This window comes from Protopterus annectens, chromosome 3.part0, assembly GCF_019279795.1.
Source record: "Protopterus annectens isolate FY-2018-M chromosome 3.part0, PAN1.0, whole genome shotgun sequence".
Classification (NCBI taxonomy): Eukaryota; Metazoa; Chordata; order Ceratodontiformes; family Protopteridae; genus Protopterus; species Protopterus annectens.
Genome location: NC_056731.1, coordinates 1,522,986,555 through 1,523,014,553, shown reverse-complemented (window position 1 = coordinate 1,523,014,553; position 27,999 = coordinate 1,522,986,555). Strand labels below are relative to the sequence as shown.

The window sequence follows — 27,999 nt, the reverse complement described above, 5'->3', positions numbered from 1 at the left end:
TTAGCAGTTTCACATCTAAAATTTTAAGATTATTGGTAACTATTTGTTCACTAACCTCGAGTGGATCAGCGTTGTCGGCCGGTTGCTCCAAAGTGGTCTGTTCATTAAAAGTGAAATTTCTGGTGTTAAGAATCCAGTCCTGAAATGTTGGAGCTCCAATAAGCTCTCGAACGCTGTTTTGAGCAGTTACTGTTGTTCCGGTTCCATTATTGGCATCCCGTGAATGGTTAGTTGAATCCAGGTTCGAAGTGCCTGTTGTTTGTGTGGGCAGGTTACCATTGAGTATGTGATTGCCATTAGGGTTTATGTTATCTTCCCTCATTTGGCGATGAAAGTCACTATCTGCTAACTGATTCGTTCCGCTGTTGTTGATACTCCGTACTGTTGAACTGTTGCCGGTACTCCATGCTGTTAGACCAGGTGGTGTCCTTTGCCCGAGAGGTATAGATCCTAGAGGGTCCGATGTGTCTACGGTATTCAAATTATTACCGTTGGAAGCCGTTAATTGAGAATCCAGTCTGGTTGCCAAAAGGTCGACTCGCTGGGTTAAAGCTAAAATTAAAGCTGTCAAGTTTACTTCTTCCTCGCCATTCCTTTCAGAATTAGAAGCAAGCAGTATAGGAGATGTACAATCCTCACCATCACCAGGGTCGTTCGATGCCATAATATACACAAAGAGACAAACTGTAGTATAAAGACAAACTGGTGATCCAAATGAACTGCAAACAAACGTCCACTGGAGACAAGTGGAGGGAACTATGTTTTAATGATACAGTTAAGCGCTTTTCGTCACTCCCAATCAGAGTAACTTCTTCAGACTACATACGATTAATTGATTAAAACCTTATATAATATATTCAATTAACTAATTTAGCTTTATAAAAAAACAATCAACATTTAAAGCAGTATGAACGCTAGTGCTCTACACTTAAAAAACCACTATGGAATATGGAATAACAAATGGTAGGAAGGCACTGTTGAAGGTCCTCCCTTATGATGGGGGGGTGACTGCTGCAGTCCCTCCATTCACGTGGCACAAAGCAGACTACAGTTAAATAATGACTCCAGGAGTCTTGATACATCATATTTTAGACTATTCAGGAGGTATCCTGGGATGTTTTCAGGATCCAATGAGGCCATGTTCTTGGCTTTAGTGAATACAGCCAGTTCATGCTCCCTAGTTATAGTTGAAGGGGTTATGTTTGAGGGTATTTTGGGGGGAATGTTTCAGGGCGACAGGGGGTTAAAGCTGGAAATGAATTTGTCTGCTAACAGGTTAGTTATATCACCAGGCTCCATGAATGTGGCACCATTAACCACCAGTTCAGCACATTACTGTGTGCAGCCCTTGTCATCTCTGACACAGCTGTAGAACGCCTTATGATTACTATTCACCTGGGACACTACCTTAACCTCAAAGTTGGCTTTGCTTGACCTAATTAAGCCTTCTTAGTTGCTTATTTACTTCGATGAGAGTGTTTTCATCTTTATGGGAATTACCCTCCTGATACTTGCCATTATTTTTTTCCTTTTGTTGCATATCCTGTTTAATTTAGGATGCCAACTGAGTGTGCTGTTTCTGGTGCTAGTCCTGGGCTTACTTCTAGTAGGTGCAGCAGTCTCAAAGCGGGTTGTTTCTGCGGCTAGTCCGGGGCTTACTTCTGGCAGGTACAAGTAGCCTCTATGCATTCACTGACATAGTTGTACAGAGTTTTTGACAGCAACTCAGTGTTGGCTGCTGTGTTCTTGAGGTTTGGAGGGCACTGAATTTTGACAAACTATCACTTAATAGTTAATTTGCTTTATAACAGTTCCTAACTGTTGCTGGTTTTAATGGGATTATGGAGCCAATTTTAATTTTAAAGGAGACAGTTTTATGGCCAGACCTTACAAAGACAAAATTTGGGGGGGGGGACCATTCTACCATACTTGTGTGCACAAGATCCAATATGTTGGAGCCTCTAGTGGGCCTATTCACTCTTTGGCCATGGCTGTTTGTATTTACAAAGTTCAGGAATCTCTGTGCCTGTAGATTGTGTAGGATACAGAGTCCATAGAGAGGTAATTAAAGTCTCCCATGAGTGGGGTGTTAGGGTGAATGGTAAGTGTCTTCAGTAGGTCCAAGGGTGTTCTACAGCTGGGTAGGATATGGTACAGGATTTTGTCTATGTTGATCTGCATGTGGAAGAACTCCAGCATGTCATCCTGTTTGACCATCCCAAAGGTATGCTTGTTACTGAAGTATATTGAGACACCTCCACTTTTAGTCCTTGTCTGCAGCTAATGGTCGAAAAAGTGTGGAAAGCACCGAAACCTTGCACTGCTGTGGTACTTTCTGCCATTTGCCGTTTTACAACATGTCTCAATAACTGCACTGATGTCTACGTTATAGTGTGAGAAGAGGTCTTCAAGGCAGTGTAGTTTTTTATTTAGCCCCCTGGCATTAAGCAGTAATATTAACCTTGATGTGCATTTGAGTTGATTTTCTATGTCTATAGGTTTGTTTATTCAGCATTGCCTAAAAAAGGCACTATAGGGGGTGGATAAATATTTAGCCAGTATTTGAAAACCTAGGGGGTAAAGGTACAGATCATTCTTAGCAAAGCAACATAGTCTGTTGACCAAGTTTTCCCAAGCTAACAAATACTGGATTCTCTTAGAATGATTTTAACAAATGGCTGTCTTTCTGGTGGCAATCATTTTTTGCTCATATTGTGGTATCATCCTTGGTAATGGTAATATGCTACTCAATGTTAGGCTCATACCAGCCTGAGACACACAGTCCGAAAACTCCATAATAATTCTCTTCATATAGTTCAGTGAAGTACATCTCAGGTCATTTACACCTACATGGGCTATGCTGGAATCACACTTGTACCGCTGGAATAAGGTCTTGAGTGCAAGTGTGACTTGGTGGAGCCTGGCTCCGGATAAACAACAGTTACCTTGTTCAGCCTGGTGAGAGGGGCATCAGTTTATCTTACAATGGAGTTCCCTATGACAAGTGTCCTGGAAAGTGTGTTTGCTTGCCTTAGGGCCTTATTGTTTGGGTCTCCATTGAGAGTGACAGTAGGTGTTAAGTATTTTTTTTGAGTGCCTTTGGGCTTATTGAGGCATAGCTTTGACAACGGGTGGTCTAGGCAATCTATGTTGTTTAGGAAGACTGCTTTTAAGTGCCTCAACATATATAAGTCTGTGTGTGTATGTTTGTATTCTATGTGAGGTAGGTGTTGTGTGCATTGTTTCAACAATGTGATTTGGACTTGTATGATGGTGTTTAGTCTCCAGTGTCATTGTGCAAGTAAATCTCTTGCATACTCTGCTTCTTTAAGGATTAAATGGTTGTCAGTAAACATGAGACAACTGCTACATTGTTTCAAGATGCCCGCATCCTCCAAGCTGGCTACAGAGAACTTAGGAAATTTAATTTCAATACTGTTCAGATCACTGATTTGTAAGCTACAAGGGGGTGGTGTATTGGGGTTAAAAGGTTATTAAGGGTGCTTTGTTAGTGCAGACTAATAAAAGTGTTTAACTGGGGTAGATTATGCTAAAAAGTACTAAATTTTATTAACTATAATGTTTATACAGTACTGAATTCTACTAAATCTGTAGGTATTGCCACTCAACGCCCAACTAGCTGCTTGTCGACACACAAGGTATTTGCATTAAATTGCTGCTTTACAGGTTACAGTTTTATGGACCATTCTGCTGGGAAGATTTGCTTTCTAAGCATTTGCTACTGTACAGGGCACTGCTAATGCATGCAAATGTGCAAATTTATAGTAGCACCCCCCCCCCCCCCCCAGCGGCCAAAAACATGACTACACTACAAGTCCTTTTGTGTATTTCCTAACTCAGACAGACCAGGCAAACGCCTCCTACCACAATAAGAATAAACCCAGTCCTCCTACTGTACAAAAGTCAATAGAAGACAACCACAAGTGCAACGCTACCACAAAGCATTTAAAACAACTAGCTGGAAATCCCTTGCTGAAGGCAATTTCAAGACAGTCTTACGTCAGTAACAATGACAGGAACCGCAATTTTTTTTTTTTCAAAAAAAGTGAGTGAAATGCACACGTAAAAGCAGGAAACAGAAGTGATCGCTCAAAATAGCTTAAGTGTGATTTAGCAATCACAGGTACTGGACTCCAAGCTTTGCTGAGCTCCAGGAAAATGGACAGGAGATGTTATGTAGTAAAGGAGGTTTTACAGAAGGGCAAATACTGGTTCACTGGGTGGACAACTCACTATCATGGATATATGGAAAACAATGGGTGGTAAGAGTACATAAATAGTTTATACAACAGTCAATAAAAATGAAAGAGGGTAGGGAGGGACATTGGAAATCAGATTATCATAAGAAGTGAAGGGCAGAGACCCATCTTTATAAAACAACAGTAGCAAATGGGTGGGAGGATTGGGAAAAATTCAAAGAGCAAGCAGGCTAGCAACAGAGACAGTCAATCATATAAAGACAATATTGGAACTCTTTCAGAAATGTTGGCTTAATGTGTTAGTGGGGGTGGGCAGACAGAATGCAAACAGGTAAATAATAAGCAGAATATAGAAGCACTGAATCACAAACTGGAGCAAACACAATTCTCTCACTATTGAATTTATACTACAGTTTAAGGTACCAGACCATGCAGAAATGTATCAGTAACACTGTTTATGGAAAAAATTAAGTAATAAAGGACTAAGGCACAAATCTGGCAGCAGCAGTCCACAGTTCTTCCACAGCTGTGAATTAAACTTGAAGACTGACCCAGCAGGGTTTAAAATTCAAGTGGACAGCTTTTACAAGTAATTCTACTTGTGGAAATAGAAGTGTAGAATAATGTAGCAAGAAAGGCATCCTGATCTTAAGTGGAACCCAAAAGCCCACCTCTTGGAAGAGGGTTGTTTCTTATACAGCTTGCATAGGAACAAGGGAGCTAATAAAGGGAGTAAAAGGTAGCTTTTAAGTAGGTACTACCATGAAAAATCTTTTTCTTTGGGGGGGGGGGGTCCTTGCTGTCTATCAGCTTTCCACAAAGCAAAATCTTCCTGCTCATTTACTCCTCTAGAGTAACAAGTATTTCTTGACACACTCAAGCCCTACGAGAAGATAGTTGTTGGCAGGGAATGTCATCTAGGCAGTCACAACCAAAATGCCCCATTATGATCTTTCTAAACCCATGTCTCCAGTATTGACCATTTTCAGTGACTTGCCAAGCCCTACTTGCCTGGTGGTGACTGGCTGACCAGAAGCACAGTTTTCTCCTTCAAAGGTGGGCAAACCTGAAACAGCTACTCATTCCTACCCCTTCCTTTCTCCTCCGGTGTCCGATACACTAATCATACTCTGGACAATATGGGTCATCGTCAGGACTTTATCCCTCTATATCTCAGCAATGGGCAGCCATTATAAAAAAATTGCTGGATAAATGGAACAGCTTCTGTGCTAACTATATGCATTCAGTTTACAAGATTAACATTTCAGACTGGCAAAACATCCATAATAGAACAAAGAAGAATTACATTTCAAAGTATGTGTATTTCAGACCCCTCCCCCCCAAAAAAAAATCACGTTATGGATTTATAGTAAATTATTTCAAAACCCACCTTAATTTTTTCAGCAACAGTGTGATTCACAGTGATTTCTCTGTCAGCCTCATCGTACATGCGGAAGATCAGATGATGAATAGCATCACCAGCATCCCAGACTATCTCATCTTGATGTGAAATATGAATGACTTTCTGCCCTTCCAAGCTAAAAATCTGCAGCTTAGCCACACGATTGCTGGGTAGAAGCTTAATGGTTTTCTCCACTGAAGGTACATCTTTACAGCTCTGAAATTAGATTACAAAGTAATATTTAATTTGAACAATCAGAATAAAATATGTTAATCAAATTAATCTGAAAACATTCTAAGACAGATAAGGGCTATAAAAATAAATTTAGACTGATAAATTTACTTTTAGTTTTCGGTCACACAAAATATATATTTGGTTAGTATGGCATGATGCAACAGCAGCCTTAAAGCTTTGTTCCTAAACATATTGAAGTGCCTCAGGAGCCACTGTACATTTTACTCCATTTCAATAGACACAAGTAAATCAATGATACACATTTTATGTCAACAAGGTATATACTTATCACAGCACAAAAAGAAAGCTAGGCAAGGGGCACAAACAAGAGAAAAATCTTAAGAGAATGGAACAAAGCTGTAGCTATGAAACAAAAATAAGCAGTATAAAGCGAAACCAGAAATGTTTTATTTCTTTCTTTAGTTTTTACTATTAACTGAAAGACTTGAACTGATACAGCATTTAGTCTCTGTCAGTGTGTCAAATGCAATTGTGCTTTCTTACTACTGTTCTCTCTCACTTCCCAAATTCCATAACTTGTGTCTGGTTTTAACCCCTTGGACTTAGGCCTGCTACTGTTTCAACTGCCTGGAGGAGCAGTTGTCTTCAGAGCCGATGTTGGGAAACAGACCAGAAAGGGAGTCTAATGCACAATGACGATGCACAGAGAGACAGCACTAGCTGTCTACTTTGGAAAACAGCCTAACCTCAATATTCTGAGTGATGAGCAATGGAAGAGATACCCACCCCCATAGTGATGCGCTCCTCTATAGCTCTGATTGCAACACAGAACAAGCATGTTTTCTTTTTTTCATTTGTTAAACGGATAAACTCACCAGGCACAACTACATTTTCAGAGGTGAACCATGAGCATATTCTTGTTAACTGACTTCTTCAGAATCACACAGTAGGCAAATGGAGACGGACAGCATACAGCCCTGGACTACAGGATGAGGGTTACTAGCTGTTGATAACATTAATCATCTGGGCTATAGTGCCACATCATTGCGGTGTCTACTTCAGTATCATGACACTGGGTGTGCCCCCAGCAATCTCCTGTTAAACTGTGCCCTGTAAGACAACAGCAGGCATTGCCTCACCAATCCTCTCCCATCCCTTTGCTGGCTCCACCAGCACAAAGGCTGGTGATTAAACCCAGGTCATCTTGGTTATGATTACCACTTTACGCTTCAGCACTATGGAACAGACTACAACAGACCAGAAAAGTTAGTTATGTTGTACCTACCGTAACTTCAGATCCTCAGGGATGAATAAATCAACAGAGCTAGTCTCCCTAGTGAAGACCTTCCAAATGTGTTTTTTTTTTTTTGCACCATCAGAGTTCTTTCTTGTGTGTTTGTCGGGGGGGGTACCCTTTTACTGCACTTAAAAGCTAAAGGACCCTATTTATCAAAGAGGAAAAGGTCACCACCCAAGGGATGGAGGGAGGGTCTCTGCCTGCTGATCCTTAAACCCTTGATGACCTAGAGTTAAAGATGATGCACCATAAGTTCATCTATCCTCTTCAGGCTTTCAGTCAAGAGAAGAGCGTTCTGTAAGATAAGTACTAAGATATTTACTCATATGGAAGGAGGAGAATAAAGATTTTCCAGTGGAATCTTCAGTGCCAGAATGCTCAAATATAATGCTGCAAAAATAAGTGAATAGTCAAGATTGTAACAGCAAAAACATCACTGACTGCCATCACTTAAATAAGTAGATGCAGTAACTGCTTAAGCTCAATGGACTTTGACCAGGCCAAGAAGTACCTTCCTTTCTTCAGGGATACCTCTTCAACAAAGCAATGATTAGTGAACTGCTTTGCTATAGCATTTCACTGATCTCTCTCAGCAAATGAGAGAGAATATTTTTCATCCTCTGAAAAGCAGCTTTATGAAAGAAAGCAAACTAAAATAATACACAGTTTAATAATAGATCTTCATGATCCCTGACCATCAATTTTAAAGGCAGAACTGGTTGATGCAGGTTAAACATCTTTTGGCAATCCAGAAGGCCTTCCCATACTCTAACTCCACTCCTTACTCCAATAATGCAACACTCTTAACCAAATCAAGTTTCCCTAAAACTATTACCAAGCTATATACCTCTGAATACATGCTTTTCCACCTGAAAACCATGGCAATACTCCACAAGAGACTCGTGTACAGTTAACTACATCCTGTTTGTAGCAAATGAAATAAAAAGTTGTTAATCGTTCCTGTGATCTCTGGTTCTGTGGATGCAAAACTGCAACTTGTCTGTGTACATATCCTAACACCTTTATATCCCATTGCAAACTAGATTTAATTTCTAGGAGTAGGGTTTCTTTTGGCTCCACAGTGCTCCGGCATGGCCTTCTTTGAGGCTTCCCATGATGTATAGTAGCTGGGGACTCTGACCCTGTGGCATGGCCGGCCTTAGGCATAGGCCAACTAGGCGGCCGCCTAGGGCGCCGGTCTAGCAGGGGCACTTTTCCAGTATTTATTTGGTGTAGGTAGATCAGGATGGGGGCACCAGGTAATGAGTTGGGGGACACCATGGAGCCCTTTTGCCTAGGGCACCAGTTGACCTAGGGCCGCTCCTGCCCTGTGGTGATGAATGAAGACATGGATTACATCAGATAAAGAGTTATGTACTTACCATCTGTGTTATCCTATGTCTTCATTCATCACATTTCCCACCCGCTATCACCCTCCTGGTTTGATCGTGGAGGAAGGTGGAGTGGGTCTCTCTCTATTTTGGTAGGAATTGCTCAGGAGTATGATGGCAAACTTGATCTGTGGATTAGAGAGAGGCAAGGCATTATGGGAGAGGGAGGAGCCAGAGCCTTGGATCCATCTGTTGAATATTGCTGGCTCGGATCCAATGTCGGATCAAAGACCCTGTGGTGATAAATGAAGACATGGATAACATCAGATCTATCCTTTACCAATTGGTTGATATGATTAGAAAATCTCAGAGCTGGTTCTACCCACATAACCAGGTCCTTAAATGAATCTACAGTTTCAAGCACTGTGTGCTGTATTAAATATTCACCATTCAATTTATGTCTCCCAAATCTCACGTTTAGTTTTTGATGTATTTATCAGCATATTATTTTCCTGTGCTCAAATGGTCAAGTTCTTTTGCAGACCATGCCTTATCTGTAACACAGATAATTGGTTTACCCTATTTCAAGTCATCTGCATATAGACTACAGAACACCTCAGATGAAAAAATTAGGTTGAAAGATACAATCTAAACAAGTACGTGGGACACCCTTACTGTAACCAAGAATTTCAACTGTCCAACTGCTGTATGATACTAGCCATGCACCTAACCATCTTAACAAGATTACATCGATACCTAATTGTTTTAATTTATACAGTGGCATAAAAACAGGCAGCCAACGCGATTTCATCAGTCTTGCTTGCCAAGGAGCTCAGAGCAGAAGCAGTTTGCACGAGTGTTGGTCGGCCGCTAGCGGAGTTTTCATATCCGAATTGAAGTTGAAGTGTTCTAAAGCTCAGTACCCCATTGGGGATCCATTTTTCTTGCTCTAACCGATCTCAGAAAAAGTTAACAATTGCTTCGCCTGTGGAAAACAAATACCACACACAGACTTCCATTCTTACTGCGTCACCTGTTTAGGCTCAGACCACAACGTCCCTCGATATAGCTTTTGTGCTTTGTTCAATGCCAGAAAGTACAGTTTTGTACCTACCATAAATGTAGATGTTCGAGTGTTCACACTGCTGCAGTCATTACACTTGGGTTATCCTGCCGTCAGGCGGTCCCGCAGTCGGCCAGAGTTCCAAAGTCTTGGTCCGGTGTCGGCTGCTGTCGCTTCTTCCCTGACGTCAGTGTGCCAGGGGTATACAAGATGCATCCAACGCCATTTTCTTCAGTTTTTCTTGCCCCAGATGTCAGGTGGCCCCAAGCAGGTAGGCAATACATATTGCTAATAAAAATATACATATAAAATAAAAACAATACCTTCAGTTACAAGCAAATACACCACAAAGGTTGTATAGGATAGAAAGGTATAGATAAGTCCAGCTAGTTCAGAGGGGATGGAGGGAGGGTAACCTGGACTGCAGCAGTGTGAACACTCTAACATCTACATTTATGGTAGGTACAAAACTGTACTATGTTCATCGTGTTACACTGCTGCAGTCATTACACTTGGGTAGAATCCCAAAGCTAAGGTTGGGTGGCTGGTCTATAAAGAGTTAGGACTGCCTATGAGGCCCTGCAGAACAGCAGTGGCAAATCCTGCTCTGGATTTAGAGTAAAGAGGCAGGTGGTAATGCCTGGTAAACGTGTGCACTGAACTCCAAGTTGTAGCCTCCAAAATTTCCTTGGTAGGTACTCCTCTGAGAAAGGCTATTGAAGTGGCTGTTGCCATGGTGGAATGTGGCCTAATGTTATTTGGGACTGATTTTCCATGCTGTATGTAGCAGTAACGAATACAGTGTCCTATCCATTTGGATATAGTCTGCTTTGAGATAGCCCTGCCCTGTGATCCTGCAGCATATGCTACAAACAGTTGCTCAGTTTTCCTGAAAGCTTTTGTTTTGTCCAAGTAGAAGCGTAGCTGCCTGTGTATGTCCAAAGAATGCAGAAGTTTCTCCCCTTTATTCTGGGAGTTTGGATAAAAAGTTGGCAAATGGATGGTTTGGTTAAGAGCCACACTAGATACCACCTTTGGCATAAAGGTAGGGTTTGTCCTTAAAGAAACCCTGTCCTGATGAAAAATTATAAAAGGTTCCACTGCCATTAATGCCTGTAGCTCTGAGACTCATTGTGCTGAAGTTACAACCAGGAGCAGAGCTGTTTTCCATGACAAAAATTTTAGATCTGCTGTATTGGCTGGCTCAAAAGGTGGCAGGGTCAGTTTTTCCAAAACAAAATTGAGGTCCCAAGTTGGTGTTGGTGCTCTCCGGTGTGGTCTTATGTTTTTAGCCCCTCTGAGATGCTGCTTTAGCAAGGGATGAGAGAATAAAGGAGGATCCATGTTGTGATGTGCTGAAATGGCAGAGGCGTGGATCTTAATTGATGAGAAGGATAGGCCTCTGTCCAGCATCTCAGTTAAGTATTGTAAAATCTGAGGAATGTTTGGAACAAGAGGGTCAAGGCTTTGAGCCTGGTTCCAGGCACAGAATCTCTTCCATTTTTCTGAGTAAGCTTTCCTGGTGCTAGGCCTCCTGGCCTCCAAAATGACATCCATAACAGCTTTAGAGAGAGGTGTTGCCTGTTTGACTAATGAATCTGCCATGCAGCCAGGTTTAGGGTTTTGAGCTGACCGTGCAGGATCTGATTGTTTTGTTGAGTCAGAAGGTGTGGAATTTCAGGCAAAATCCATGGTGGGCCTTGAGCTAAGTTCCTTAAGATAAGGTACCAGTGCTGGCGTGGCCAGTCTGGAGCAATCAGGATCATCTGTGGTTTCTCTTATCTGGCTTTTAGGAGTACCTTTGAAAGGAGAGGCAGTGGCGGGAAGGCATAAACTTTTAGGTTTTTCCAGCTGAACAAGAGAGCATACACTTTCCATGCTTGTTTGTGATAAGTCCTTGTGCAGAATTTTTGTAGTTGGCAATTCAGTGGGGAGGCAGAGAAGACCCTGGGCGCAGTAGATAAGCCAAAGGGCAGTGCAGAGAATTGGTAGTGCATTGTACCAGCTTTGAATCTCAGGTATCTTCTGCAATTTTGTCTGATAGGGACATGCAGGTATGCCTCTTTGAGGTCCAGAGTAACAAGCCAAGCCTTCTTGCCCAGCATGGGTAGGAGCTGCTGTAATGTCAACATTTTGAATTTCGGAATATCCAGGTAAGTATTTAGAATTGAAAGGACTACTATGGGCCTCCAGGCCTTGTCCTTTCTGGGGACCAGGAAGAGTCTTGAGTAAAATCCTTTTCCTTGTTCCTGTTGTGGTACTTTTTGAATAGCTCTCATGTCCATGAGGGCTGAAATTTGTTTTTGTGCCTCTGCCCATTGATTTTGTGGCAGGTCTGGCATTCCTTTTAGCCTTGGTAAAGTATGAAAGTGGAACCTGTAACCTTGAGACACAATATTCAGAACCCATTTGTCTTGGGTGATTGTCTGCCAGTTTTGAGAAAAAAGTGCTAGTTTTCCCCCCAAGGGGGCTTCCAAAAGGGAAGTGCGTGGCGTACGAAGGGGAAAGTCATTGTGACTGTTTCCTGTAAGGTTGAGACTTGTCCTCACCTCCTTTTGGGGTTGAGGTTCCCCACTGTCGTTGTCTGAGTCTTGGGGTTGAGATCTGTCTCTTGGGTGTCTGTATCTGCCTCTAGAAAGGACCAATTCTTTGTTGGCCAATTTCTGCTAAATCGAAGTGGCTATACCTGTAAGAAATCCTTGACTGTTTGCATAGATTTGGCTTTATCCTCCATTTTCTTTAACACCTCTTCTGCCTTAACACCAAACAAGGAATCATGCTGTAAAGGAGCATCCAATAATTTTGCCTTAACATGATCAGGTAAACTCTGTTCTTTTAACCAAGTATGCCTTCGAATCACAAAACCTGTAACTGCGGCTCTACAAGAGGCCTCTAAAGAATCAAAACCACATTGCAGAGCATGTTTTCCCACCTGTTCAACTGCATGCAATAAATCCTGCATTTATTTACAATCAGGAGCTTCTGAGCTTGCAAGCATTTTCTGTTTTAACTGAGCCATTAAATATTGTTGGTACTTAAGATTGTGAAACTGGCAATTTAAAGCTCTTACTGCTAAAATTGAAGAAGTGTATACTTTCTTCCCCCATCTATCCAAAGCTCTGCAATCTCTGTCAGAGGGTACTGGATTTTTTGCAATGGAAGCCTTAACACCTTTTGAACCCTGGGGAATAGTTTCTGGATCAGCAGAAGGGTTTTTTATAAAGAAACTTTTGAGTGTCAGGGACTCTAATACCTATCTGGCTTGGCTGGTGCAGGGGGCAAAGAATCAGGAGATAAGCTGGATTCAGAGAACACATCATCCACAACATCTAGCACAGGTGAAATAGCCAGGGGCCTGTGCTGAGGCAATAAAAGGAAATCTCTGAGCCTTTTCTTGGATTCTGAGTAATCCTGACATTTCCAATGGAAATGTTCCCTCATGGTATGTAAAGTTTCCCCAAAAGAATAATCCTCAGGTGGAGAGGCTGAAGGGATAGATTCTTCAGCATCAGAGTCCTCATGGACGGGGTAGAGAGTATCCCTGGTCTGAAGAGGAATCAGAGGAAATGGAAACCTGATCAGAGGAATCATAGTTTGTATCCTGCCTAGGCCTTTTCTCAGGAAGGAGATGGGAACCCCTGACTAGAGTAATGAGGTCTTCGGCCATTTTAAGCATCTGTTTCTTAGGCATGGAGGACTGTCCAGGAGAATGCTGTACTTGTTTCTTTGTCTTTAATGGTACTTGTGTCTTGGCTGTTGTTTTAATGGTAAGTTGTGAAGGTCTGAAAACACCCTCAGAAGCCGATGCCTGCTCAGCGGCTCCGGACGCATCTGAGGGATTAGTTTCCATAGGCCCAATACCTTGAGTTTCCAGAGGCCTAGTTGTCTCCACGTGGGAGTCGAGGCGGCCTGTGGCTCTGAGGTAGCGGGTGTCAGGGGCTGCGAAAGCGCCTCACTGAGAACCGGCGAACTGCGACTGGCCTAGAAGAGGTTTTGCCGTCGGCTTTGGACCTCGGATGCCTGTCTTTATCCTTGTCCTTGCGCTTTTTCGGTACTGCGGTCGTCTGTTGATCAGACGGCATAGTATAATTGAACCTTCGGCCAAAGTAGTGCAAAGCAAAATCAAAACGTCTTTTTATAGTGCGTTTGTTAAATCTAGCACAAAACCGACAACTAGTGACGTCGTGATCAGGGCCTAGGCATGGAATACAGTAAGAGTGGAAGTCCTTATGAGGTATTTGCTTCCCACAAGAAATACAATTATTAACTTTTTCTGACATTGGTCTGAGGCAAGAAAAAAAGTTTCCCCAACGGGGTACTTAGCTTTATTGAAGACTTCGGATCTGAAATTCGACTTCGAAAATCTCAGGAGTCAGCCGACCGGCACTTGCGAACTGCTTCGGGAACCACGCGGTAAGACTGAAGAAAATGGTGTCGGATGCATCTTATATACCCCTGGCACACTGACGTCAGGAAAGAAGCGACAGCAACCGATGCCGGACCAAGACTTTGGAACTCTGGCCAACTGCGGGACTGCCTGACGGGCAGAATAACACAAGTGTAATGACTGCAGCAGTGTACCACGATAAACATCTATACATTGTTGTGCCCTTATTGTAGCTAAATATTTGCGCTCTCAGTCCTCGTATTCCAATATGGCTTCAATAAGCCATCTGACTACTGATCTTCTGAAAAAACGTAAGGATAAAGACAGAGACAGACCGCACAGGTCCAAAATTGCCGACACTTCTGTTAAGTTAGTCGTCAGTTCTCCGGTCCTTAGTGAGGTGCTTTCGCAGCCCCTGATGCCCACTTCTGTGGATTCGCAGGCTGCTACAGAGACCCATTCGGAGTCTGGTATGCCGCGGGACTCTTCTTCGACTAAGGATCCTGTGGATGTCTTTACCTTGGATGGGTCCAGAGCCTCTGAGCAGTCACCGGCTTCCGAGGAAGTACTTTGCACTACCGATATTCAACACAAACAGACAACTTCTTTCATGTCTTCAGTTCTTTCTAAAACTACCAAGTTTCTAAGGCTTAGGGTACGAACTACGCCTAAAAATACTACAACCCAAGCTCAGGCACCTTGCTTCCATGCCTCAATCCCAAATGCTTAAAATGACAGAAGACCTTATTATGCTTATTAGGGGAAGCCAGGCTACTCCTTTCCAAAAGAAAGACAGATTTATCCCCAGTAATTTTATCTGAACAGGAGTCCAATGAGTCTGAGGTTTCTGAATATGAAGACATGCAATCCCTCTCTGCTTATGAGGTTTCTGATGCAAAGGAATATATTCCTTCTGCCTCTCCTCCTGAGAATTTTTCATTTGGTGAAACCCTACATACTTTAAGGGAGCATTTCCAATGGGAATGTCAGGACTATCCTCAGTCAAAAAAGAGACTCTGGGAATTCTTAGATTTACCACAGCACAGACCTTTAGCCACTCCTCCTGTCTTGGATGTTGTGGATGTTTTTATGGAATCCAGTTTGACTCCTGACACTGTTCCTCTTACTCCCAGGAAACCTGACAGATACTAGAGTCCCTGACTCTCACAAATTCCTTTTCAAAAGTCCTAATGCTGACCCAGAGGTCATCTCCCAAGGACCTAAAGGAATTAAAGCAACTTCAGCTAAGAATCCCACCCCCTCAGACAGGGATTCCCAAACTTTAGACAGATGGGGTAAAAATGTATACACCTCTGCAACTCTTGCTATTAGAGCACCAAATTTGTCAGTTCCACATGCTGAAATAGCAGAAGCATACCATGGAAAGTACAGTTTTGTACCTACCATAAATGTAGATGTCCGAACAGGATAGCATCTGCAGTCCTAACAAATGGGTTGTCCTGTCGTCAGGCAGCCCTTCGGTCGGCCGGATTCCAAAGTCTGGGTCTGGCCTCGGCTGGTGTCGCACTTCACCCGACATCATCTCTGCTGGTCTTCGGGTATAAAGGCATCAGCCAACGCCATTTTCCTCAGTGTTTCTTGCCCCAGATGCCAGTAGCCCTCTTGGATAGCTAAGTTTTTGGGTAAATGCCAATGTTTCCCAAAAAGTAGAAAGCAAACACAAAAAATATGCATGTATGTACATATATACAAACAAATACACCATAAGAAATCCCCCCCCAGCTAGCTATTAGGTGGGCAATACCCTAGGAGTACCACAGAGGGGAAGGAGGGTGGGTAATCCTGACTGCAGATGCTATCCTGTTCGGACATCTACATTTATGGTAGGTACAAAACTGTACTATGTCCTTCAAGGATGCATCTGCAGTCCTAACAAATGGGTAGAATACCATAGCCAAACTAGGGGAGGAGGAATAAAAATTATGGTGTACTTAGGATCCCTTGCAACACAGCAGTGGCAAACCCTGCTCGGGATCTAGAGTATAGAGGTAAGTTATAATGCTTGGCAAATGTATGCACGGAGGTCCAAGTAGCAGCCTCAATAATGTCCTTGGTAGCCACTCCTCGTAAGAAGGCTGTGGTAGTGGCTGTAGCCCTTGTAGAATGAGGCCTTATGTTCTGTGGAATTTGCTTTCCATGATAGGAGTAACAGAATCTTATGCAATTTCCTATCCACTTGGAGATTGTCTGTTTGGAAATTGCTTTTCCTTCCCTTCCTGTTGCATAGGCTACTAGGAGCTGGTCAGTTTTCTATTGCCCTTGGTTCTGTCCAGGTAGTAGCGCAACTGTCTATGTACATCCAAGGTATGCAGCAGTCTTTCCCCTTTGTTCTGTGGATTGGGAAAGAAGGTAGGTAGGTGGATTGCCTGGTTTAGAGATAGTCTGGATACCACCTTAGGCATAAATGTAGGATTAGTTCTCATGGATACTCTATCTTGATGGAAGATTAGGAAGGGTTGTACTGCCATTAAGGCCTGTAGTTCCGAAACCCTTCTTGCTGAAGTAATTGCCAGTAGGAAAGCAGTTTTCCAGGATAGGTGTTGAAGATCTGCTGTTGCTGCTGGTTCGAATGGAGGGAGTGTCAATTTTTCTAGCACAAAATTCAAGTCCCATGCTGGTAATGGTGGTTTCCTAGGAGGTTTTACATTCTTAATTCCTCTGAGGAACTGCCTGAGTAGAGGATGCGAGAAGACAGGGGGATCGAGGCTGTATTCTGCAGAAATAGCTGATGCATGTATCTTTATGGAGGAATAGGACAGGCCAGTATGTAGGAGCTCTGCCAGATACTCCAGGATGTTGGCAATATCTACCTTTGACACATCTTTCCCTCTTTCCGTACTCCAAATGAGAAACCTTTTCCATTTTCCTGCATAGTTCCTTCTAGTAGAAGGTCTGCGGGCCTCAAGGATAATGTCTTTAACCCTTTGGGATAAATCTGGGTTAGATGTTCTTATGTAATGTTCCAGGCAGTGAGTTGCAAAGTTTTCAGGTTTGGATGCAAGATGTTGTAGTTGCTCTGAGTCAACATCAAAGGAATCAGAGGTAGAGACCACGTTCCTCCCCGAGACATGCTCCTCAGTAATGGATACCAATGTTGTCTTGGCCAATTTGGTGCTATCAGAATTATCCTTGGCCGTTCCTCTTTGATTTTCAGTAGTACCTTGTGCATCAAAGGAAGGGGTGGAAATGCATATGCTGTCAGGCCTTTCCAATTGAAGGATAGAGAGTCCACCTTCCAAGCAAGAGGGTGGTATGTCCTTGTGCAGAATTTCTTGAGCTGGTGATTGTGTGGGGAGGCAAATAGGTCTATCTGTGGCATCCCCCATTTCTTTGTGATGGCCTTGAAGATGTCCGGGTGTAGCATCCATTCGTGAGCATCCGAGGTAGTTCTGCTTAACATGTCTGCTAGGATGTTTTCTTTTCCCGGTACAAATACTGCCTGTAATTGAATGTTGTAGCTCAGAGCCATATTCCACAGGTCCAGAGTCATTCGGCATAGGGGGTATGAATGAGTGCCTCCCTGTTTGTTGATGTACCACATGACTGTGGTGTTGTCTGTCCTTATCATCAATTGTCCTTCTTTGAGGAATGGTCTGAAAGTCTGGATTGCTAGTTTTACTGCCAGCATCTCTTTTTGATTTATGTGCAGGTGTAGTTGATCTGGAGTCCATAAACCTTGAATGCACTTGTCCAGCATGTGTGCCCCCCAACTGAGATCTGAGGCGTCCGTTGTGATGGTTTGGCTTGCTTGAATGTTGTGGAAAGACAATCCTGGGTTTGCCTGGCATGTCTGAGCCCACCATAGGAACTCTTGTTTCAGGCATGGAATTATTGGTATTTCGGTTTCTAAGCTGTGCTTGTGTTGAGACCATAAATTCTTTAGGTACCACTGTAGCTTTCTCATATGCAGTCTGGCATGGGGGACCAAGATTATGCAGGATGCCATGAAACCCAAGGCCTGCAGTACTTTCCTTGCTGTTAGTTTGTTCTGCTTTGCTAGTGCCAAGAAGTACAGAGGAAGTTGTTCTTGTTTTCTGCAGTTAGGAATGCCATCTGTTTTACTGTGTCCAATTCTGCACCCAAGAATGTTATAGTCTGGGATGGTATCAGTTTTGACTTTTTTAAATTGACTGTGTATCCCAGGGCTTGTAGTAAGCAAATGACTCTTTGTAAGTCTTGTGTCAGCTTGCTTTTGTTGTCCGCTTGTATCAGGCAGTCGTCCAGGTATGGATAAATTTGGATTCCCTGAAGCCTGCAATGAGCGATTACTGATGCCAGGCATTTCGTGAACACTCTGGGCAGTAGATAAGCCAAAGGGCAATGCTGAGAATTGATAATGCTCTGATCCTGCAAGAAATCTGAGGTATCTTCTGCAAATTGGTCGTATGGGGACGTGCAGGTATGCCTCCTTGAGATCTAGAGTTACCAGCCAATACTCCTTGCCCAGCATGGGAAGAAGTTGGTGTAGGGTAAGCATTTTGAATTTTGGAACGATGATGAATGTGTTTAAAGCGGACAGGTCGAGAATAGGTCTCCAACTGTTCTCTTTTCTTGGTACTAGGAAGAGTCTGGAGTAAAATCCCTTGCCCTGTTCTGTAGGTGGTACCCTTTCCACAGCTCTCATCTTTGTTAATTGAGCTATTTGTTTTAGGGCTTCTGACTTTTGATTTGGTGGCAGGTTTGGCATTCCTCTTTTTGCTAGTAAGGTGTGGAAATAAAACCTGTAGCCTTGGTCTATAGTTTGCAAAATCCATTTGTCTCTTGTGATATAGTGCCAGTTTTTTGAAAATAAGGCTAACTTTCCGCCTAAGGGTGCTACTATTTGTTCCCTGGTAGGCGGCGTTAGAACCAAGTCACTGTGATTGTCCTTTTGCAGTGGTAGTGGTTGCATCCGTGCCTCGTTCGTTATTGCCTTGCCACTGGCATCCCCTGTAGGCACCTCCTTCTGGTTTGATTTCTGCCTCTGGAACGTCTATTCCTGCCTCTCTGATATTTAGAGGTGTCTGGAAAGGATCAATTTTTGGAAGGCCAGTTCCTGCTAAACCTTGGGGGCTGTACCTGTAAGAAATCTTTAACTGTTTGTACAGATTTTGCCTTCTCTTCCATTTTCTTCATTACTTGTTGGGCAGGAGAACCAAATAGACTGACCTTGTCCATAGGAGCATCTAATAGCTTTGCTTTAACATGATCCGGCAAGACCTGCTCTTTCAACCATGCATGCCTTCTTATAACTGTGCCAGTCATGGCTGATCTAAATGAAGCCTCCAGTGCATCATAGCCACATTTTAAAGAATGGTTACTAACCTGCTGAATGTTATTCACCATTTCTAGAACATATTTCTTATCTAAGGAATCATCAGAGGACAGTTTCTTAGTTAACTGATCAAGCATAAACTCTTGGTATTGGATCATATGAAACTGACAGTTTAAAGCTCTAGCTGAGAGAGTAGCGGAGGTGTATACTTTTTTACCCCATCTCTCTAAGGACCTGGATTCCCTATCAGAAGGGAGAGGGTTTTTAGCTGAGGTCGAAGCAACTGCCTTAGGCCCCTGGGAGATAGTCTCCGGATCTGCAAAAGGGGCCTTGTATAAGTGGTGATGAGTGTCCGGTACCCTGTAGAACCTGTCTGGCTTAGCAGGGGCTGGAGGTAAAGTATCAGGAGCAGTGCAAACATCATTAAATGCATCATCCACAACAGGAAGAACTGGAGGTATAGCTAAGGGCCTATGCTGCGGTAAGTGTAAAAAGGTCCTAAGCCTTTTTCTTGAATCTGAGAAATCTTGACCCTGCCATTGGAATTGCTCTCACATGGCATGTAAGGTTTCCCCAAAGGAAAATTCCTCTGGTGGAGAGGCAGAAGGAATAGATTCTTCAGCATCAGAATCTTCATAAGTAGAAAGAGGAGCCTCTGGATGGTCTGTAATGTCTGAGTCATCAGAAGAGTCATCTGAGGAGCCTGGCTCAGGGGGCTCTACTCTAGGTCTCTTTTCTGGAGGTTGTGAGGCCCTGTCTGGGTGAGATTGGGATCCTCTTATTAAAGAGATGAGATCCTCTGCCAAGGTAAGCATTTGTGAACTGGAGCTGGGCCTGTGAGAGGGGGGCTTAACAGGCACTGATTTAGCAGTTTTGGCTGCTTTAGCCCTGGCAAAGGCCTTTATAGACATGGTTGCAGGAGGCCTAGCAGCACCACGTGCTGGGGTAGAGACATCCAAAGGGATGGTGTCCGATAACTCTAGAGAAACCACATCTGTAGGCAAAATTTCAGAGGCCGATTCAGCTAGGGTAGAAGGGGCCTCGGTAGTAGTCATGGATTCGGCTGTAGATTGAACCGTTTGCTCGGTTTCGGCCGAAACCGAGACACTCGCGGTTTGCTTTACCGTGGTTTCGGCCGAAACCGCGGACCGCGAGTGTCGGTCCTTTTCTTTGCGTTTCTTAACAATTTGGGTAGTCGGAGGATCCGACGGCATAATGTACGCAAAGTCTGAGCCGAAAAACTGTTCAGCGAACTCCGACCGACGCCTAAGCATTCGTCGGTTGAAGGAAGCACAGGATAAACAAGCTGCTACGTCGTGGTCTGGGCCTAAACAAGGTAAGCAGTAAGAGTGGAAATCTTTATGAGGTATTTGTTTCCCACAGGTTAAACAGTTATTTACTTTTTCTGACATCGGCTGAGGCAAGAAAGAGTCCCCAACGGGGTACTTATCTTTTAGAAGTCTTCGAAGTTGTATTCGGTAGTATTAATCTCTGGATCTGACCGACCGGCACTTGCGAACAGCTTCTGCTTTGGGCGCCACGCAGCAAGAAAGACTGAGGAAAATGGCGTCGGCTGATGCCTTTATACCCGAAGACCAGCAGAGATGACGTCGGGTGAAGTGCGACACCAGCCGAGGCCAGACCCAGACTTTGGAATCCGGCCGACCGAAGGGCTGCCTGACGACAGGACAACCCATTTGTTAGGACTGCAGATGCATCCTTGAAGGACATCTCCTCAAACAAAAATATCTTCCATTCCTGCTTGTGCAGAAAATAAAGAATTACAAGAGCTTATGCATTCTGTAAGCCAAGTTACTAAAGCACACCTTGGCAATGTGGCTTTGATGCTCTAGAACCATCATGCAGGGCAGCAGTCACTGGTTCTGTCCTTAGAAGGCATGCTTGGCTTAAGGAACAGACCTTGCCAGACCATGTCACATCAAAATTACTGAATGCACCACTGAACAAAGACAATTTGTTTGGCACCAAGGCAGACGATATATTAAAATAGATGGAAGAAAAGGCTAAATCTATGCAGACAGTTAAAGACTTTTTACAGGTCCAGCCTCAGAGGTTCAGTAGGCCTTGCCGCTCCAAGCACTGGTCCTTTCCGGCCTCCTCCAGGCCAGCTCAGCCCAGACCCAGGGAATGCAGAGATCTAAGCAATGGAGTTCCTCCTCTTCAAAAACAGGGAGTGCTAACCCACCCACCCCCTTATGGTAAGAATTCACAATGACTTTACACCTACACCTCTTACACCTCTGCCCACCTGCTTGTGCCCCTAGAAGGAAAACTCTCTTTCCATGCAAACAACTGGGCCTCTATTACCAATGACTGATGGGCCCTCAACATAGTATCCCAGGGATACAAATTCAATTTCCACACTCTGCCAACCCCAAAAGGGTTCCCTGATCCTCCTTCAAATCAGTGGGCAGAGGGCAAAAAGCAAGTCCTTTCCCTGCTTTCCATGAGGGCAATACAGCATGTTCCTGCAGACAAGACAGAACAAGGTTTCTATTCTAGACACTTCCTGGTACCCAGAAAAGTGGGCACCTGGCACCCAATCCTCAATCTAGCCATTCTAAACACCTTTCCAGTGATACCAAAATTCAAAATGCTCACCCTCCAGCAGCTTCTTCCTATGCTTTCCAAGGATGCTTGGTTAGCCACCCTAGACCTAAAAAATATCTATGTTTCAGGGCAGGATCTATGCACTTTCAGTTCTCTGCGCTTTTCTTTGGGTTATCCACTGCTCCCAGAGTTTTCACAAAATGCCTGGCTCCAGCCATTGCTTTTTGCAAACAAAGAAATATTCAAATTTACCCCTACTTGGACGATTGCCTGATTCAGGCAGACAGTCAGGAAAAGCTATTACAGCACCTGACCTTTTTTAAAGAACCTACTGACCTCACTGGGGTATACTACCAATGAAAAGAAATCAAAACTAGTCCCCACACAAAAAAATTGTATTCCTGGGAGCAGGCCTGGACACAGCATCCCAGATGGCATTTCTTACTCCAGAAAAACAAGCCTACCTGACAGGCTACTTCTCTCAACTAGCCACCAGAACCCAGTTATCCACAAGGAAAATCCTGCAAGCTCTAGGGTTCATGGCCTCCTGCATTCTACTCATTCCATATGCCAGACTGCATATGAGAAAACTACAATGGTACCTAAAAAGCCTTTGATGTCAACACTCTCAAGGCCTAGAAACTATCATGCCTATGATACCCTGTCTAAGGAAAGATTTTCTGTGGTGGGCAGCAGCATGCAACCACAACAAGGGACTTCCCTTCTCACAACCCCACGCCGCCCAGACCCTCACCACAGACGTATCAGACTATGCTTGGGGTGCACACCTGGACAGCAGGTGCATTCAGGGCCACTGGAGCCCAAATCAAATACATCTGTACATTAACCAAAAAGAAATGCTAGCTGTTCAGCATGCCCTGACAGATTTCAGACCCCTACTCTCCCCAGGGCCTCTAGTGATCAAAACAGACACCACCAGTGATATGGTATATAAACAAGCAGGGAGGGACTCACTCTTATCCTCTCTGCAGGCTCACCATAACCCTTTGGCACACAGCCTCAGCCATGCAAATACACCTACTAGCACAATTCCTGCCAGGCTCCTTAAACTCTCTGGCAGACAACTTAAGCAGAAACCTGCTAGACCCACACAAGTGGCAGCTAGACCACAGAACCTGCAACCTTGTAACCCAGAAATGGGGCACCCCGAAGGTGGACCTCTGCCTCCCACTCCAATTATCAGCTCAGCAAATTCTGCACCAGGGAACCTCACAGCTAAGCCTGGAAAGTGGATGCTCTATCCTTTCAATGGGTAAACCTCTCGATCTATGCATTTCCCCATCTACCACTCATTTCAGGGGTACTGCTCAAAATAAAGGAGGAAAAACCAAGGGCAGTCTTGATTGCCCCAGACTGGCCACACCAGTACTGGTACCCACTGCTGCACAGCCTGTCACCTCTGCCACCATGGCACCTATCTCAGATACCAACACTCCTGACCCAGAAGAATGGAGAATTCATGCATCCACAATTGCAGACCCTGAACTTGGCAGCCTGGCTTATTCCCTGACCTCTCCTCAAGCTGCCAGCCTAAGCAAACAAGTCCTAGATGTTATACATAAGGCCAGATGCCCCAGCAGTAGAAAATCCTATGCTGACAAGTGGAAAAGGTTTTGCATCTGGATCCAGGCTAAGGGAGCAAAAACAGCACAGCCTTCCCTACCTCTGATCTGAATTACCTAGTAGATCTACTACACAGGGGTCTTTCCTTCTCTTCTATTAAAATTCACGCCTCTGCCATCTCTGCTCATTGCAGCACAGAGTCACCTCTCTTCTCACACTCATCAAATAGTTCCAAAGAGAGGCTAACAACTTAAGGCCACCCAAAAGAGCTCCTACCCCAGCTTGGGACCTTAACTTTGTGCTGGAAAAGCTCACCCTACCCCCCTTTGAGCCTGTAGCTTCAGCAGAGTTAAAATTCCTCTCCTGGAAAAAAGCCTTGCTTCTGGCCATCACTTCAGCTAGAAGAGTTTCAGAGCTACAAGCACTCATGGCTGTAAAGCCCTTCATCATTTTCCATGCTGACAGGGTCTACCTCAGGACTAACCCATCCTTCATGCTTAAAGTGGTGTCCAATGTGGCTCTCAACCAATCCATTAATTTGCCCACCTTTTCCCTAAACCACAAAACAAGGGGGAAAGGATTCTGCACACTCTAGATGTGCGCAGACAACTCAGATTCTATCTGGATAGGACTAAATCTTTTAGAAAAAAATGTCCAATTGCTAGTCAGCTTTGCAGCAGAGGCCAAGGCCATATCCAAACAATCTCCAAATGGACAGCACACTGCATCCATTTCTGCTACAAACAGCATGGGAAACCACCCCAAAAGGGAGCCAGGACACATTCCACCAGGGCAACCTCCACCTCTGCAGCTTTTTTCAGAGGGGTTCCCACCTGGGACATCCTGGAGGCTGCAACATGGACTCCCGTTCATACCTTTACCAAGCATTAACACCTACCTATCTTCTCTAAATCCAGGGCAGGCCTTGCCACAGCAGTCTTGCTGGGCATCCTAGTCAGCCCACAGTCTTCTTGACTGCCTCCACCCTTTTCTTCAGCTTTGGGAATCAACCCAAGTGTGAAGACTGCAACAGTGAAACACGAATATAGTACAGTTGTGTACACTTACCATAAATGTAGATGTTAGAGTGTATTCACTGTTGCAATCCTAGTTTCCCACCCTCCATCCCCCTTGTCACACTCTCTCTTCCACTCTTCTTACAGGGAATTTATGGTATTTATTTTCTACTGGTGGTGTTCTTCCACCATAACCCAAGCTCCCTATTTGGGAGCTCCTGACAGTTGGGGCAAGAAAAACTTATGTAATGGCGTCGGCTTCCTGTTTTTATACCACTGACGACCTGACATCAGTCCTGGAGCAACAGCAACCGATGCAGAAATACTAAGCCTCTGGTATACAGGCCGAATGAGGGCTACCCCTGGCAGGATAACCCAAGTGTGAGGACTGCAACAGTGAATACACTCGAACATTTACATTTATGGTTAAGTGTACAACTGTACTTTCCAACTGTACAAGTTCTGAAAGTCAGACAAAACGAATTCCTTTATATCACATGTGAATGCACACAGTAGCTTCTGCTCACTATCCCTCACAGTCCCACTTCTTTTTAACAGTAAATATCAATAAATCACAAATTGAGAGAGGACTGTTTAGATAAACTCTGGATTGTTCTCTCTTCAGACTGTGTCTAGGCCCTTTGGGACAGCTAGAGCCTGCTTGTCTAAAATCTATCTCTTTCTAACAACCAGCAGTGAAAATTAAAGATAAAACAACAAAATATAAATCAAACTAAATCTACAAGCTATCTCTTCCTTCCTACAAACAGTGAAAAACAATGGAAACAATTAAATCTAAATCTAAATAAAACTTCTTACCAGCCAGCTCTACAATACATCACAAACCAAGATAGGATTGTTTAGATAAGTAAAGGTAAAAAAGCACTCGGGGAAGGAACATGACGACATTTAGCCACATTTTAATGATGACAATTAAAACAAAGAAGGAATAGATATAAAAATTTTTTTTAATATTCTTGATCATTATTTTGTTTCTTACTGAGCATTTATTATATTTATTCATTATCGATGAATAATTAAATGTGTTACTGTTTTTTTACATACATTTTTAACATATTTATATGCAGTTCCTCGAATCTGTGGGGGTTGACTGTCTATTTGGGTGGAAATTAGAAGTGTTTTGTTTAATTGATTTACTGAGGAATGTTATGTACTTATACAGTGGAAAAAAAGTTTATACACCTCTGTTAAAATGCCAGGTTTTCGTGATATAAAAAAATGAGACCAAAATAAATCATTTCAAAACTTTTCCCACCTTTAATGTGACCTATAGCCTGTACAATTCGATTGAAAAATCTGTTAGGGAAAAAAATATAAAAAATAAAAAAATGTACAGTATGCTGGTTGCATAAGTGTGCACACCCTTAAACTAATACTTTGTTGTGTGTGCACACCCTTAAACTAATGCAACTTTTGATTTAATTATTTTTAATTATAGCATTCAGTCTTCAGTCTTCTTGGGTAGGAGTCTATCAGCATGGTACATCTTGATTTGCCAATATTTGCCCACTCTTCCTTGTAAAAGTGCTCCAAATCTGTCAGATTGTGAGAGCATCTCTTGTGCACAGCCTTCTTCAGGTCACCCTACAGATTTTCTATTGGATTTAGGTCTGGGGTCTTGCTGGCCATTCCAAAACTTTAATTTTCTTCTGGTGAAGCCATTCATTTGTTGATATGGATGTATGCTTGGAGTCACTGTCATGCTGAAAGGTGAAATTCCTCTTCATCTTCAGCTTTCTAGCAGATGCCTGAAGGTTTTGGGCCAAAAGTGACTGGTATTTGGAGCTGTTCATAATCCCCTCCACCTTGACTAAAGCCCCAGTTCCAGCTGAAGAAAAGCAACCCCAAAGCATGATACTGCCACCACCATGCTTCACCTTGGGGATGGTGTTCTTTTAGTGATGCGAAGTGTTGTTTTTGTGCCAAATGTACCTTTAGAAATTGTGGCCAAAAAGTTCAACCTTGGTCTCATCAGACCATAACACATTTTCTCACGTGCTTTTGAGAGACGATGTATTGTTTTGCAAATTTTAGCTAAGCCTGGATGTTTTTCTGTGTAGGAAAAGGCTTCCATCTTGCAACCCTAACACACAGTCCAGAGATGTGGAGAACACAAGAGATTGTTGTCACATGTAGTACACAAGCAGTACTTGCCAGAAATTCCCGCAGCTCCTTCAGTGTTACTGTAGGTCTCTCTGCAGCCTTTCTGACCAGTTTTTGCCTTGTCTTTTCATCAATTTTGGAGGGACGTCCAGTTCGTTCCAACGTTACTGTTGTCCTACATCTTCTCCACTTTTTGATGACTGTCTTCACTGTGTTCCATGCTATATCCGTTGCTGTGGAAATTATTTTGTACCCTTCTCATGATTGATACCTTTCAACAATAACATCCCTTTGATGCTTTGTAAGCTCTCTGTGAACCATGACTTTTACTGTAGCAGGCAACTGAGTGAATGTCAGGAAAATCCTACTAGGACAGCTGAACATTCTTTGGGGTTAATCAGAGTCTCTAATTGATGGCAGGTGTAGACCCAAGAAGTCTGAATGCTGTAATTAAATCAAAATGTGCTTCAACAAAGTATTAGTTTAAGGGTGTGCACACTTATGCAACCAGCGTATTGTGTTTTTTTTTATTTTTTATATTTTTCCCCTAACAGATTTGTTTTTTTCAATTGAATTGTATAGGTTATAGGTCACATTACAGGTGGGAAAAGTTTTGAAATGATTTATTGTGGTCTCATTTTTTTAATTTCACAAAAACCTGGCACTTTAACAGGGGGTGTGTAAACTTTTTATATCCACTGTATATGGCCTGGGTAAATGGTACGCTCACATCTGATGAAGTTTCTGTTTAAGACAAAAATGTGGTGAACCGTTAAAATAAAAATATTAAGAATGCTAAAGTGTGGTTCAATATAGTGCTGTTCCTTCTGGAGTGCTTTTTTACATTCTTTATTGGTCCTGGAGTTTTTGGGCACACCGTTCACTTTGTTTTATCAGTTCTAGCTGGATTTTGTGGACATGGAGGGATTTCCTGATTTGAACCTAGAAGAAAGAAGAACAGGAGGAGAAATGGGCAAGATCTGTAAGGTGATTGGTCAGCTGAGTCAGCTTGTCAATCTGCTGACTCCAGTGTGCCAATCTGTGCTTTCTTTGGTTTCTCAGTCATCCTTGCTCAGTAATCAGGAAGCTAATAGACAAGGACACCGTGGAATACAGAACACGATGGATTTTACACTGCAGAAAGAGATGATATGATGGGTTCTGGATCCAATGAGAAAGACAGTGATGGATTTAATAATTTTCCAATCATTTTGAGAAGTGGAGCCAACAGTCAAAAGGAAACAAATGCGAATAGTAATTCTGCTGTTATTCATGGTGGAAACAGACAATGTGACTGTTCAATGACTTTTAATCAAAGCGGGGACATTGATTGAGATGCTATTTTAAATAGAAAACATGTTTTTTCTAACAAAGGGGAGCGGGTTATAGATAGTAACAAAGACACCTAAGCAAACAACCTATGGAGATTGTATTCCTTGTTGCACAAGTACAAACTGTTACAGCTGGATAACGCTTATTTGAAAAAATGCATGAATTTAAATATTGTACCAGAGGGTTTAAGGATATGTAAATA

The 27,999-nt window shown here is 43.1% G+C and overlaps 1 protein-coding gene across 1 annotated transcript in view; it reads right to left on the bottom strand.

The window, feature by feature from the left end:
- Positions 1-27,999, bottom strand: part of SMCHD1 (structural maintenance of chromosomes flexible hinge domain containing 1) — a 3,546,415-nt gene that overhangs the window by 1,658,001 nt on the left and 1,860,415 nt on the right. Inside the window, exon 25 of the mRNA XM_044065561.1 lies at positions 5,611-5,838. Within this exon, the coding sequence (XP_043921496.1) occupies positions 5,611-5,838 (228 nt within the window). The remainder of the gene's footprint in view (positions 1-5,610; positions 5,839-27,999) is intronic.